Here is a 14,866-nt window from a genome sequence, read left to right on the forward strand (position 1 = left end):
TATCCCAAATTTGTCGGCCAAAACAGGGCTGAGAAATATTGTGGCATCTCGTCAAAAACATCCAGTGGTTTGACACTTACAAAAGTTGTACAGGACATTCTTGAACAGCGGTCACTGGCTAAGCAGCCTTCAAACCTAGCTGTAACTAGCAGGTTAAAGTTAGTGAACGATCAGGGTCGGACACTTTTCATCAGTTCTTTTTCAAGTTTAGGTAACTCGAGTAACTGAGGTAACGGGATGTCCAACAAAGAGTCTACAACCATGCTAGCAGCTATGTGATGATGTACTCAGGCACTGCTATGCTTTGAGCCAAAAATGTTGGACTCCTCTTGTTTTTTGATTTGCCCACGTGACACATCTGGGTGATGCCATCTGATATACGATAGCATGTTTAATGCGTGTTCATTGACATACAATTGTCAAACAACATCAAAACACGGTCTTCATCCAATCCACCACTTGCTTTCGGGTGTCTCATTTGAGTCTTCTTCTTCTTCGTCTTGTTGTACTGTGTCTTCTTCTTCTGTGGTTGTTATTTAATGGATGTTACGATGTGGGACCAGAGTGGCTTAAGTAGGCTCAGGCAATGGCAAAATAAATGGTTAAATTAACAAAATGTATCGTAACTCAACTTATGATTATCCAACTCAAACTCAAATAATGCGTACAAGGCTACACGTGACATCCTTCCTCCTGAGCAGCTTCAGAGAGTCTGCTTAAATACACTCTGGGCAGCAAGAGTCCATACCGGCTTTCTCAAAGAACAGATAATCCTACCTGTAAGTATTTTACATCATACATTACATCCACATATTACATCTTATCTACTTTTATGCTGACTGTCACTCAGCTGACTTTAACATTGAAATACAACTAAACCCGGTTTATCAGAAATAATTGAATTAATTAACACCATACCACCCCCCTGACTTGGTTTCTCCCGCTGACATCGTCAATTATGTCACTGCTGGTATATATATGAGGAAGAGGAGCCATTTCCGCCGTTTTAGGCCCTGGAACACATGGCAAGTAAGTACTGAACAAAATGTAATTACATTATACACTGAACAAGTAAACTTAATTAGACTAGCACGATTTGTGTGTTTAAACCAAAATGATGTAATAGTAACCAAAATAAATTACAGAACATAAGCCTAGGATTTTTACGTCTGCAAATTAAATGTTGGAAATATGGTTCAACAAAACAAGCTGGACAGATGAAACTGGGACAAACGGGGGAAGAACTCACCCACTCTGTCACAATGGCGGTTGGTAAAAAGCCGTCGGTTGCATTACCGACCCATCAGAGCGGTTATATTCTTGCCTTTTGACATATGCTCTCATCATAGTGTGACAGTCAGACATATTCATCATATGACTACAAGCATCGAACCGTGGTTTAGGATGAATACATGTACTTTTACACGCCCAATTGACACATGGATAGTTTTGCAGATATTTAAGCACTGGATCAAATAACATTTTGACTTGAGGATGACACTAAAGGAAAACTAATGGTGTGCCAAATTTCACAGTAACCCATTCAATACCTTCCAGACTGTACATTTTGTCTGGACTAGTAGAGCAAAAAATTTCATCACTGATGCCATTCTAGTCAGGCAGGGAAGGATATAGACACAGCCAACAGATGCATTAACGCCACTCTTTATACAATACTGAAAGTCTGCCTCAGCAGATGTTTTCATGTTTGTTTACATGTACAGTCTGTATGGGCAACATATGGACCGTCACTAACATGTGCAGATGGTAAAATGTGTATTTATCTCTTCATCAAACCTGACTTCTAACCAAGGTATAAAAACTGTACTCAATGCACTGGATACAATAGTCTTTTTGTTTTCTGAGGAAGCAAAGCAAGCATACAAGCCCTGGTGTTTTTTGAAAGGAGTCAAACTGCAGTACTTTAGTTTGATTATGGCAGTGGAGAGTTCCATTTCCTAATTTCATGCAGCAAAATGAAATCCAATAATTCATGGGATGCTGTTTTTCTTTCGTGCACTGAGCCACTCTGAACTGTTTACTGCCAAAACTTAAACACGTATTTCACTTGTCATTGCAAACATTTGCCAAAGTAGTCCTATGAAACTACATGTGTGGTTTTAAAATGATGTCCTGTGAGGTTTGACATTCACTTCTACAAACACACGCTGTAGTGTAACACTCTATTTCACTTGTACACACCCACTTGGACACACTGCAGCCCTATCATACAGTGGATGTAATGGGTGACTGTGCTAATTGCTGCAGCACTCCAGAGCAACAAAAACAGCGCCTTCGCAACCACATGAAATCATCTTATTCCGCAAGCAAGCACGTACACAAAAGGACCATCCATCAAGCTGTCATGCTAACCTCATTCTCTTCCAAAGGTAGGAAGTAAACTCTTGCTCACACTGTGAGAAGTATTACTTCATCCTCACAACACACCATCCATTACAGGGCCAGGGTTCAAGAAGACAGTCGGACTTGAATCAAATCATCTGGTGTGTCTCATTCTGGCAGGTGCTCCGGATGGCCTGTTCTTGTTGCATCAGAAAAACGTGAATTGCTCCAAAAATGCTGACAACCAGAGGAAGGATGTCCAGACTGGCTTAAGTTGCAGGTACGCTTTGTGTTTTCCGATGTCGAAGCCCAAAAAATCTGATGCTGTACACGGGTCAAAACAAACAAGAATTATTTGGATATACCGTCTAAATCAGCGCTGGTTCAAATCCTTTTTTTTTTCCAATCATGTAATCACACATCAGAGGCTATTCATTGAGATGTTCACTGGTTTGACAGTATCTGATTATTTACTGCACTTGAAAAAATCCAAATCATATGACTGTCAAACCATATCTGTGCTACACTTTAAAGGTCCAGTGTGCAGGATTTAGTGGCTCCGTGGAAAAGGACCCACTCCCTGTGTAGATACAAAAGGCTCATTCTAAGGTAATAAAAACAACAACTTGTTTCAGGTGATTATACTCTAATGAAAATATGTATATATGAACGTCATGTTCCATTTCTGCCCCTTAATCCTATACACTTGACCTTTAACTTTTGACTTTTTAAGAAATTAGGGAAAAAAACAGCCATTTGATCCAATAGTCTTTAAAACCAGATACCACAGAGTGACACAATTTGGACACATTTTCTCCCTAATAAGGGCCAAAAGTCAGACCATCTCGGTTTCAACTGTAACAGTGTTAACCATTTGTTAAATTGGTTTCTCACATGTCCCCACACTTTATAGAAACACAACATTCCACTGATTGAGTACCTCTTCAGTGGCATCATTGATAAACTGATACATGGTGTACTTGGTATGCTTGGCTCCTAGTTTCCTACTTCACTCTGGTCCTACTGATACAAGTCAGTTGGTTTTTTACATTGTTTATGATATAATTCCTGTCCACAGGTTTGTGTCTGAAATAAAGTTGAAAAAAAAACTCTCCTATAAAATCTATTGTAGCTAAATGGGTTTCCTAAATTCTTATATTTGTCTTTTTTTATGTGATGTAATCTCTTCAGCATTGTGAAGGAGGGTCACCCTTAGTGATCTCTTCAAGAATCTTAAAGGTTGAAATGAGAGAAAAAGGGGGACTTTTTGGTCTTTTAAAATGTAAAAATTTTATCTTTTTAAAAAATGTACAGCAGCATTTAATAATATATTGTGATTTATGTACAAACATATTACAATCATAATACAATAATGAAAGCAGTTACAAGATGGAGAGATTGAACTCTAAAAGATCCCTAACACAAAAATAAAAAAATAAGAATATATTTTATGCAGTCTTTTTCTCATCAGATGCTGCTTTTGATAAACATTGATTCTTGCTCTAAGTAGTGATTGATGCTCATTTGATCCAAGAATTTTTGCCACAGCTTAAGACCAATTGTGGACCACCAGGTGGCGTCATGCAGATTCCCTTGCTTTCGGTGCCATTTGGCAGAACAGCACCAACAGTGGTTTACCAGCAGAGATAGGATGAAAGTTTGGCTGATCGCTGGCAAGATATGCAACTGCTTAGCAAATGGCCCGTTCTGCAGAGGAAAACTACAGTAACTGGGCCACGGCATGAAGCTGCAACGTTTTTGAGTCGACCAAATTTCTTTCATCTGCTGATCAAAACCATTGCGGGCTTGTGATATGAGAAGACTGTGTTTAAAAAAAAAAAACGCAAAAAACAACAACAACAGCAAAAACGGTTTGGTTTCAAAGGGTTTTGTGGGTGACGTTAGATTTCTGTGCAAACTCACTCTTTAACCAGGCGGTGAAACTTGAGTGTAGATAGTGAAGTTCATAACCAAAACAGAATGACGTGTCTTTCAAAATATGACCTTGAATCAGATTTCAGAAACTCAATAAATGTTTCATAAATAGTCGTTATATGGAATTGTTAGAATATGAAAACAATCCCTTTTTATTCCAAAAGAAAGTTGATTTTATGAAAAGCGAAGTAAAAAGCAGCTGCAGTGAGAGGCACAGTGACAGACATGTGGATGCAGCAGGCATTTGTATTGAGAAATAATCAGGCTGAGCTTTTTTTTTCTGCTCTCACTGACATGAGATATGATCTGCAGGATGGAGAGGAGAAGCAGAGGGAGGGCTTGGGAGCCAGAAATTAAATGTTCGTGTGCGTGTGTGTGTGCTCAAAGATACAGAGGCCCGCAGTTTACAAGGTTTTTGTCCCATTTTACCTTCAGACTGAAAATCAGAGAATATTGCTTCAGGTCCTGTGCTTCACTTGCCAGCCTATCTAATACGCAAAGTAGTTAAATCAAATGACTGGAACACTGTGCACTTTGAACTCAGCCCCTGGCAGAGGTCCCATTCAGGCAGAAATGTAAAAGGTCCTGTCCTTGGTGAGGCCCCCCCTGTTCAGGGTGTCCTCATAAAAAGACTTGTAGCTGGTTACAGCAGCTTGGAAAGAAGCCCATAGATGGCCCAACAAGCCTCGACCAGCATTATTTCCTACCGGCCTCTTTGTTTGGTAAAGCCTTTTTTTGGCAGGGTTCCTCTTGCAGCGCTCGACTTCCCATTGAGAAAACAACCAACCCCCCCTTCCCCTCTACCCACCCTTCCACCCAACACCACCCCGCAACCAGCGCCGAGCATGGCACTCGCGATCCAGCTATGAGCTTCAAACCCCAGGATTTTGGCCTCCTTGTTTTGTTTAACAAATTAGTCAAAGCTCATTTATTCAGGTTGTATTTGCTCCATTTTATTAAAGCATCACCACATATAAACTGCATATTTATCATTGATTCTTTTATTGCAGGGCTTGCCCCCCCTCCAGGAGTTGTTGGTGTAAATGAAGTCGCACCTCCTGGTTAATGTTTTCACTGCTTTTTATGAATGAGCCATGCAATCAAAGTTCACCATTGTTTTATTATGGGGGTAATTTATCAGTGTTCCAGGAGTTAATGGTTTCCTTGCCTGTCTCAACGGCTTGTAAAGAACTCGAGCTCTTAATGAAGCTTGAGCACAATTTATAGTCAACTGATAATATAAAGTTACAAATTATCTCAAAAAGCCGCTGTAAACAATTATATTCAATCAGCTTTATTCATCCCTGGTGAACATTTCGGAGCAGAAATGACTCTTGGACGTTGAACTGAGTCATTTGAAGTAAATGGGCCGCGGGGTTAAAACAGGTTGGCATGGTCTGGCATGTCAGTCACAGTCCACAAGCAGAGCACAGTAGCACCTTTCCGTGTTGCCCGGCTGCCTGTCAGCAGCTACATTAAGCCATTACACAAGTGTGGAAACCATGTGCCATATGGGCCCACACGGCACACATCCGCACAGGGATACATACCATAATTATCCCCCCACTTCACATTCATCTCCCCTGGCAACTGCAATCATACAGCCCAAATAGCTTGGGCTAATTCATTACTTTGGTGGAGGAAAGTTGGCTGCCTGTAATGACACCAATTGCCCTGACCTAAACACTGTAATAGGAGCTCTCGGTGCACTGGCGAGGAAATGGCTGCAATTGAGGCTCTTCCACTTCCTAGCAACCGAAGCTTGGGCCTACAATTTGAAGGGGAAATGCTTTGCATTACCTGTGCCCCGCAGCTTGAAATGCAGCCTAATGAAGGCAAAATTGTATGAATTAAGCAGAGGAGGCAACAAACAGAAAAGTGGAAGCATGTGTGTCAAATGGGTTTTCTCATTAATTCGGCTGCTGTCTAAGAGCTAGATTAGAGCCGACCGGAATTTGCCTGGTCGCGCAATCAGGAAAGACCAGAGGGGAAACAAACACAGGCCGTCTGTTTGGGACTTACTGGACATGGAGGGAGAGGAGGAGGAGGAGGAGGAGGAGAAAGGTGGTGGAGGTGGTGAAGGCACAGACGGGTGGGGGGGTTCCAAAGAGTAGAGTCCAATATTTAAGAGCAAACTGCCAGGGTTAGTGTTTCGCAACGCTGACCTGGGTCAAATAATATTAGCAAAGAGTTTTTATGATGTGTTATATACTGCTCAGGTGCCAGATGGTGAGGGTGCACCAGGCTGGACAATACGAGGAGTGAAAGAAAGTTCAGACAAGCACAGCAGGAAAGTGAATGTTTCTCAGACTGTTTATCTGAAGGATAAACTGCTCCCATCGAGCCTCAAAACAGGCTAAAATGTACATATTTATATTCGTAGTTTAATCGAAGTGCACAGAGTGAAATGTATGCCTGTTTTAAGGCATTGCTTTGCCTGAATGACATGTTTCTATTCTTTCAAGTATTTTTTTGTTTGATCAGTTGATTTTTGAGATATAAACTTCAACCCATAAAAAAACTTGTGAATTACTTTTCTTTCCAGAAGCGGTGCCATCAAAACTTTCGATCGGAACTACTTTCTGATGAAGAAATCGTCCTTTTGAAAGCTGAGAACTTGACTTTAATTTTTGGTGAACAGACCCTTTAAACCTCTAATCCCAACCCAATTCAAGAGAGTAAATGTTGGCAATGTTTGTTTCTGCAAAACCTCCCATTTTTTTTATGTTGCGAATGTATCTTTCTGTAAGTTACATTTTATATTTGATGTTGTGGCAAAGCTTGTTAGGTTTAGACACAAAAACCACTTGGTGAGGGTTAGGAAAAGACCATGTTTGCCCTAAAATATCAGTTTTTGCTTCCACAAATAAAATGGAAAATGATCTGAGGTCTTGTAAAACATATTCAGTGGGTTTTTTGCTTACAAATGTTGAAACAACGTCTTGAGCAGTGGTCTCAGGCTTGGCAGCCATCCTGCGTGGCCCGACATTAAAGTGATATGACACGTATTGCAGAAAATTGTAATATGGTGGCTACAAATTTGAACATATCTGTGGTTTGCATAAACATAACATGCCATCATTTCATTCCGGCGAACGGGCAGCCAAAACATTCTTGATCCATTGCCCACTTTATTCAGCTTTACCAGCTTCAATAACAGCAATAAACTCAGTCATTTGAAATAATCAAAAGCAATAGAACCAGCTTCATATTCAAGTGCAAAACAATATCGGCCCACACAAAAAACAAACAAACAGATAACCCAGCTCAGCAGCAATGTGCACTCTGAACACCGACATGCTATCCCCACTCAACATTACCTCAACAAACAGCTGCTGTTTGCCGCTGGATCACATCTCTGCGCTCCCATTGGTTGGCCGTCAATAAAAGCAACGCTCTGTCTACTGGCCTGTCTGTTGGAAAGCCTACCTGTGGGATGAGGTATGGATCCAGGCGTCTGATTGGTCAGGAGGTAATGCTATCTGGCTGATCTTCAGTCGGGGAGGATGAGGCCAAGAGTTTGATGGGACCAGAAGAGCGTTCCAGAGGTGGACTGGTGAGCAGATGGAGGCCAGAAGAGTTCATCTTTCTCCCTTTAGTCCAGGTGAACTGCCTCACCCTCCTGCAAGGGAAAGACAGGACAGACAGACGCAGGATTTTAATCTGATTTCCTCTGTTCAATGAGTTTTTCTTTGATTTAGTCCGGTTTTAGTTAAGACAACAGAACAATTATATGTATAGTCAATTGTGGTACCTTAACATTCAAGTTCTTATTATTTGAATGTAGATTAAAGTGCTCTTTCCCCCATCAGTAAACAAATAAAACAATAATTCATCCAGACAAGCCTGAAACAATACTCACAAACAATGAACATAACTCAAACAAAGGCACAAACTCCGCAGCGTTTACTTTGAAATCAACAAAACCAAAAACATCAAACATATCTGACAACATTATTAAATAACTTTAGAGCTCACTTGCAGTTCAACAGTTTAAATCAGTCAAACTGTCTTTGAGATGTTGGAAGCTTTAAAAGTCTGGAATCAATTTCTTGTCCGTTTTGAAATCATCAACAGGTGTGGTAACTGCTGTAAACTGAAAACACATCACTAGGGAAAACTAAACCCCCCAAATCAAGTTGACAGTCGACAAATGGAAAACACAGTAAACAAATGGACTTTGGTGACTTTATGTTACTTGGGATTTATATGTTTGACGGTGTTTAAATTCCCAGCGAGGTGTCAGTTTTGGTACAATCTCACTTCCTGAGTGTGATGTATTTCCTGATGTATTTCCTGGGATATCACTTTTGGAAAGATAAGCTGTTTGATTCAGCAGCAGGTGCAAAGGGGGGGGGGACGTCTTGATCATTTGTGATGCTTTATTTGTTGTTTATTCATCTCTCTGTTGGATGACAGTTTTCCAAGAAGTTGGAGTCTCCATTTAATTTTGAGTTTATAGCTCCCATGAAGACAAAATTAAAAATCAATAGAAAAGTGTTTTGTTTTTTTATATGTAGGTTTCAGGCCCAACAATGGCAAAAAAAAAAAAAAAAAAAAAGTAATTATGTAGGTATTCCTAATGGTATTTTGAAGTTAGTAATTTCCTGGAATGATTCATCCTGCATTCAGGGGTGTATACTGATTCTGTGTCCAATAAACATTGTCCTAATTTTCATGATGCTGCCATATAAATAAAAGTACATCACCAAAGCAAAGTGTTTCTGGGGACTGGGTCTCACAGTTTATTGACTGATTTGGATGAAACTGGATCTAACTTTACAGAGAAAATATTTTGGGGTTTCCCCCCTGGTGACCTCAGGCTGTGCTGCCTTGAGCACCTGTACAGATAGTTTACTTACTAGTGCTAATACTGCCTCCCCATGAACACCTTTGAAGCAGGGCCGTACACAGCCTCCACAAAAAAGGAAGACCAGTTACATTAGTGAGGTGAAAGAAATCACTTCTTTGGTTTGGAACATTACACTGTGGAGTACAGTACGCTGTAAATATAGACAAACCTGTAAAACAACTTCTATATTCCTCTTGGTGCACTTGACACATTATGATTTGACCAGTTTGTACTATTTGAAAAGAAAAGAAAACTGTGCTCATCTTTTGCATTTTCCATGTGCAGGCTGTGTGTCCTGTGCCAATCTGAGAAGTGGGTCAGAGCAGAAGAGGAGCCCACCACCAGTCACTTTTGGCTGCTTCAAGTCACGTCACATAAACAATGGCACTTCATGGGGAGAGTCTCGTCTTCCTTCCTGCCTGGCTTCCTGTCGATCGTTCTGCCTGACTTGGCAAACTCAATGTGTCTTACCCTCCTTCCTCCTCCTCCTCCTCCTCCTCCTCCTTCACTCCTCCACCCCCATTGCCCCGTCCTCTCCCAGCAGACCTCCCTCCCTCCTGAATCAGACAGCCAAGTTGGTCAAAACCGAGGAAGGGAAGCAAAAAGTGGGATGACAAAGAAGAAATGATAAATGACAACGCAGCGACAAAAGGCCTCTGTGGAAGTGGAACCTACACAGTCAACAAGTCGGCTCCATTGACATGTAGATAGTGGCGGTGGTGGGGTGTGAAGGGATTGTATGTACCGTTTGGCAACTACAGTGCGCTAAACTTTTAACCCCGCCCAAGACCTCCAGCTCCTTTCTAATGCGGGCCCTTCTGACCAGATTGATGATAGCAGTGCACTTCCTCTGCAGGGAGCGCGACCTCTGCTTGAATAATAGCTGACCATTGATTAGCCTGTCTCATTAACATTCAAGGCCACATTTCTGGAAAGTTACGTATTGCAAAATTATTGAATTTGGCATGACGTAAGTATTTAGACATAAGGAAATCATCCCCCCAAAGTCATCGATGCAATTCTCTCGCAGTAAATTGTAATTGTTTTCATTAATTACAGCTTTTTTTTATTCAAAAAAATATTTCCAAAAACAAAGAAATCAGCTGAGAAAAAATTATTAAATTAGCAGCTCTGGTGTCTTTTACACCCTCTCAGGGTAAATTAGTAATTTTAGAAAGTCTTCATCTATGGTGGCATAAAAAGTCAACTTCTGGAATTCAAGTTGATGGTTTAAAATAAAAAAGCTTTTGATGAAAATAGGCTATTACATAATAAAAAGTTGTACTGGCCCAGTCAGGAAGTCATCCTTTCACAGATGTGAAAGGTCACACTCAAGTTAGTTGTTCACTTTTTTAGTGGCTGTAAACTCTTCAGTGTTTATGAGGTGTTCTTCCTGAGGATGCAAGATCCCCTTATCAGTTTTATAGACGCTATTTAGGTCAATACTAGATCAACTCATCTGGTACAGAGGAGAGCAGCAACCTTTAGCATGATGGGTTACAATGCCACCCAATCAGGACGATTTATTGCCGTTTTAATGGCACCCTGACAATTTTGTTATCTTGCGTCCTGGATTGGAGATGGCAGACAGAAAGTCATAGAGTCCAAAGAATACCTCATACATGATGGAGGGGAAGCGGTCATCTGTGGCTGAAGTTCATTCACGAAAACTCTTTTGTGAAGCTAAATGCTCTCTGTCTGCCCTTCTGTCTCTGTCTCTGTCTTTGTCTTGCTGTTTTCTTCTTAACTCCATGATTGTAATTCTGTGTGACGGTTGTTATTGACATTTTACATTTTCAGGCATTTGACTTTGCACTCTTGAGAGACTCCTTGCAGGATTTGGTCATTCCCGAAGATCAATGTCCACAGTTTGTGAATCCATGTGTTTTCTTTGATAAAGGTTTTGTAAAATGTTTCTGTTTCAAAGTCATGGTTTGACCAGCCCAGTCGCCAAAATAAAAGGGTGGCATATTTTTAACGAGGGATCAGGACATTTCCAGCCACATTTTTGGTGACTAATTCTAATATTTTAAGCCAAATCATGAATTTTTTCAAACCCTAACTGAGATGTTTTGAGGCTTAAACCCAACCAGGCCATAAGCACAGCAATGCCACAACACCAAATTGGAAATTAAAGTTTCAACATGTGTATGGTCTGCAGAGACATTGCAAACATTTATTCAGGCAACTAGGTTGTGTTTGACTGACGTCTAATATAATTTCCTGTTTGCCATAAAACAATATACTTTGATCAATCAGTTTTATTCTCTCCTACCACTTCCTGTGATTTAAAGAAAACTTACTCATATAAAGTTAGAGCTCCTGCACACAGATAGTTTAACTTCCTTAATCGTCTTTTCCTAAACGTGAAACTGAGAGTATGGAGTGCAAAAGTCAAAGTCGCTGTGCTCTGGCATGAGATGCAACAAAAATCTTCCCCTCACCTTTAATTGATCAGAGAAAAGAAGAAAGAGTGCTGGGGAAAAAAAACTTAAGGGGAGAGATGTAGACTTTTTTTTTTTTTTTTTTTTTTTCTAACTGCAGGAGTCCAGCCCGCCTTCAATGAAAGCTCTTTTAAAGTTGCACCTGTACAGCTCGGTGGGGGTGAGTCTGGAGGCTTGATGTGGGTCCAGTGTGTTCTCTAACCCCTCAGGAAAGGAAAGAATTAGTGGGGGCCTTTGTTGTCTGCACCAGCTACACCTCATATATATTTTAAAGTCATATATACAAGAGGGCAGCCCAACTTGAACCCCATCCCCTTAAAAAACAATCGACCTTGGCGGAACATCTCTGATATTCCTATAAAGACAAATTAAGCGTTTGATTTTACCCAAACTTGAACACAGTTATGAGCATGCGCCGCCGCACCGTTGTAAAGATGAGGCGCTTCCAGACAGCTGGTTTCACTTTTTCCTCTTCTCTCTCTTCCTCTCTCGCTTTCCTTTTGTTCGACCAAAGTGTTCCTCTTTTGATTCACCCTGAGTAATGGTGTGAGATTCGCAGGGCAGCTGAAGTTTCCTTTCAACTTCTCACACGGTCTCCACAGCTGGCCGTCTCCTGAGCGGGAACGCTGGAACAGTTGCAGACGAAAAAGCTATAGGCCCCTGCGTGACAGCTATTTTTTCCATCTGCTTTGCAGCAGCGTTGAGCCTGTTGGAGCTGAAACTATAGACCAACATCTTTGCAGGTTCAGACACTAACAACAGTTTAATCATCATCACTGCATCCATTTGTGTCACCAACGGTCTGATGTTACCACCCACCAAGAAGCAAATGCTGTTTAAGTTTGTCTGCCACACTGACTGAAAACCTTTGCACACAATATAATGTGAACACCTCTGTTGTGTACAATTTGTACAAAAATTCAGTTATCTTTGCAATGTAGATGACCAGCTAGCCTGAAAATATAAAGTGCAGAATGAGAGCATATCAAAACATTTGTGGAAACATTAAAATATTAAATACATATCCTCAACAAACACTTTGTAGCAATAAAAATGGATATTAAAACATACAGATATACATATTATGTATTAGGAATACAGTATGTCCAAATAAATAGTCATTAAAACTCAATATGCAAAACACATACAGTAGTTGATACTATTTGCATTACAACGGTTAGGAATTATGGTATAATTTTTCAACAGTACATAGCAGAACAATTAAATGTAAGTACAATTTATGTTCCATCTTTTTCATTTTGATTACATTTACTTAGGTACACTTGAGTGATCTTGGAACTTTATAAAACCACTCAACTGCATATTGGAGACGGATATTGTACTTTGACTCCACTAATGTTATTTGATAACTTTAGTTTCTAGTTACTTTTCAGGTTGCATGCTGCATCAGAGCCAAAGTATTAAGCATTATACCTCCATCAAGGTTATGTGTTCATCCATGTCCGTTTGTTGGTTGGTTAGTTTGTCCGTGGGATTATACAAAGACTATTATACCGATTTCCACAAAACCTGAATGGAGGATGGGTCTCGGCCCAAAGCAGACCCCGTAAACTTTTCGGTGAGGATTTGGAGCAAGGAATTTTTTTTTCGTACTTTGTGTAAAATTGTGAGATTTTTCGAAATTCTTTGTTGATATCTTAGGGAAGGCATGGATCTCGATGAAAGAAATGAGGTGTCTTTGAAGCAGGAATCTATGAGTGAGCATAAATCGATGCAGATCCAAATAAAAATCCAGATCTAGGGGTTTTATCTGATATTGGATTAGGTCTTGATTTAATTAAAAAGGGGACTGTTGGGCCTTGGTGGATGGAGGTGCTCTACTGAGTACCATTCAAGTTCAATACATTTATTTGACTGGTGATTGGATAATAAAAATACAAATTCTGGATCCAATTATCAGGCAACCCATAGTATACAGTGTATACATGTTAATATATTTCAAGTTTACCATTACTTGTATGGATACTTTTGGGCACTTTTTACAGGACTGCTGGGGTGTGAGCCTCTGTACAAGTTAATCAGGGAATAAAGGATGCCATATTCCAGAAGCGGTACAGTCTCTTACTCTTAGTGTGGGTCAGTCCTAAAGAATCGTAGCAGTAAGTAATCTCAAAAGTTTAAATGACTTCCTTGGTGCTGCCAAACCTGGTCCTGCTCTGTGAGGAGGGCCGATGAAAATGTTTATCTGCTGCTGATTTACTCCTCTAATACCTGGAAAGATTAGACTGGCCGGCACAGTAATCTGCAACAACAATTTTGGGTCTCAAGGAAAATTACTTTGGAAATTTGGGTCCAGTGAGGGAGTCAGGAAACCACTGATGCGTCGTATCTGTTCCACAGGATGGTGTGCAGGATTGCGTATCTGCATGCTACGACTCTGAATATATAATGGTCAACATGCTGCCTCGCTTCTCTGCACTGAAACTGCTTTGTGCTGTAGACGGCAGCCTTCAGACCTCAGCAACTCAACACATGCACACACAACACTCTGGCTGGGCAGTGATGTGGAAAAGAGTTTCTCCCGGTGGTACGCCAGCATTTCGGTATACTCCCTCGGAGCCTGCACACATCCGACAAGGTGCCAATCATGCCATAGTTGACCATGTCAGAGCCTTTAAAGGGGCTGTGATTGACAGGTCTGTTTCTATGAAGGGGTGTGGTCTTGCAGAGTCAAGCTGGGTTGTATTATGGAGGGCCATACTTAATAAGATCTACAGTAGAGAGAGTGCCTGCCCTTAAGGTCCAATTTCCCCTTTGGCATAATACTGCCATTGAATGAGACGGAGATAGAATCACACCTCTCGCAGAGTTCGAAATTGAAATTTTAAAGACCAAGCGGAGTGGGAAGAAAGATGTATAAGAGCAAGAAAGCAAACAAAACGACTGTCATGGATGTCAGTTTGGAAACGATGTTCACTTTCCTCTCCGTCATATTTGGTGCGTTTGTTTTCACACTTAACACCCCCGTTCTCTGATAGTTTTTATCTCCTTTTACTTCTTTCTTTAAAGCGCCCCTCCAAACTGGACGACAACACACACACACACACACACACACACACACACACACACACACACACACTTTCAAAGACCTGGAAAAACAAAAGCATTAAAAAAAGATTAAAAGGCAGAGATTTAATGATCCAACCCTGTAATTCCATGACACATTTCTAGAACCCTGCGCTTGGGCGTAAGCCCAAAATCAACAACAGATAAGCCTTTTCTGTGTCCTTTCTCTTTGATCCAGAGGTCCCCCCTTTCCAGCATGGGGGGT

At 40.7% G+C, this 14,866-nt stretch overlaps 1 protein-coding gene across 1 annotated transcript; it reads left to right on the forward strand.

The window, feature by feature from the left end:
* The first annotated feature begins 1,019 nt into the window (after positions 1-1,019).
* Positions 1,020-10,170, forward strand: LOC115569205 (uncharacterized). Its single transcript, XM_030397170.1, has 5 exons — positions 1,020-1,029; positions 2,269-2,390; positions 2,524-2,623; positions 2,878-2,952; positions 9,416-10,170. The coding sequence occupies exons 2-5, from the start codon at positions 2,306-2,308 to the stop codon at positions 9,756-9,758; spliced, it is 603 nt and encodes a 200-aa protein (XP_030253030.1). The 5' UTR covers positions 1,020-1,029; positions 2,269-2,305; the 3' UTR covers positions 9,759-10,170.
* Positions 10,171-14,866: the final 4,696 nt, after the last annotated feature.

The sequence above is a fragment of the Sparus aurata genome, chromosome 18 (genome assembly GCF_900880675.1).
Source record: "Sparus aurata chromosome 18, fSpaAur1.1, whole genome shotgun sequence".
Classification (NCBI taxonomy): domain Eukaryota; kingdom Metazoa; phylum Chordata; class Actinopteri; order Spariformes; family Sparidae; genus Sparus; species Sparus aurata.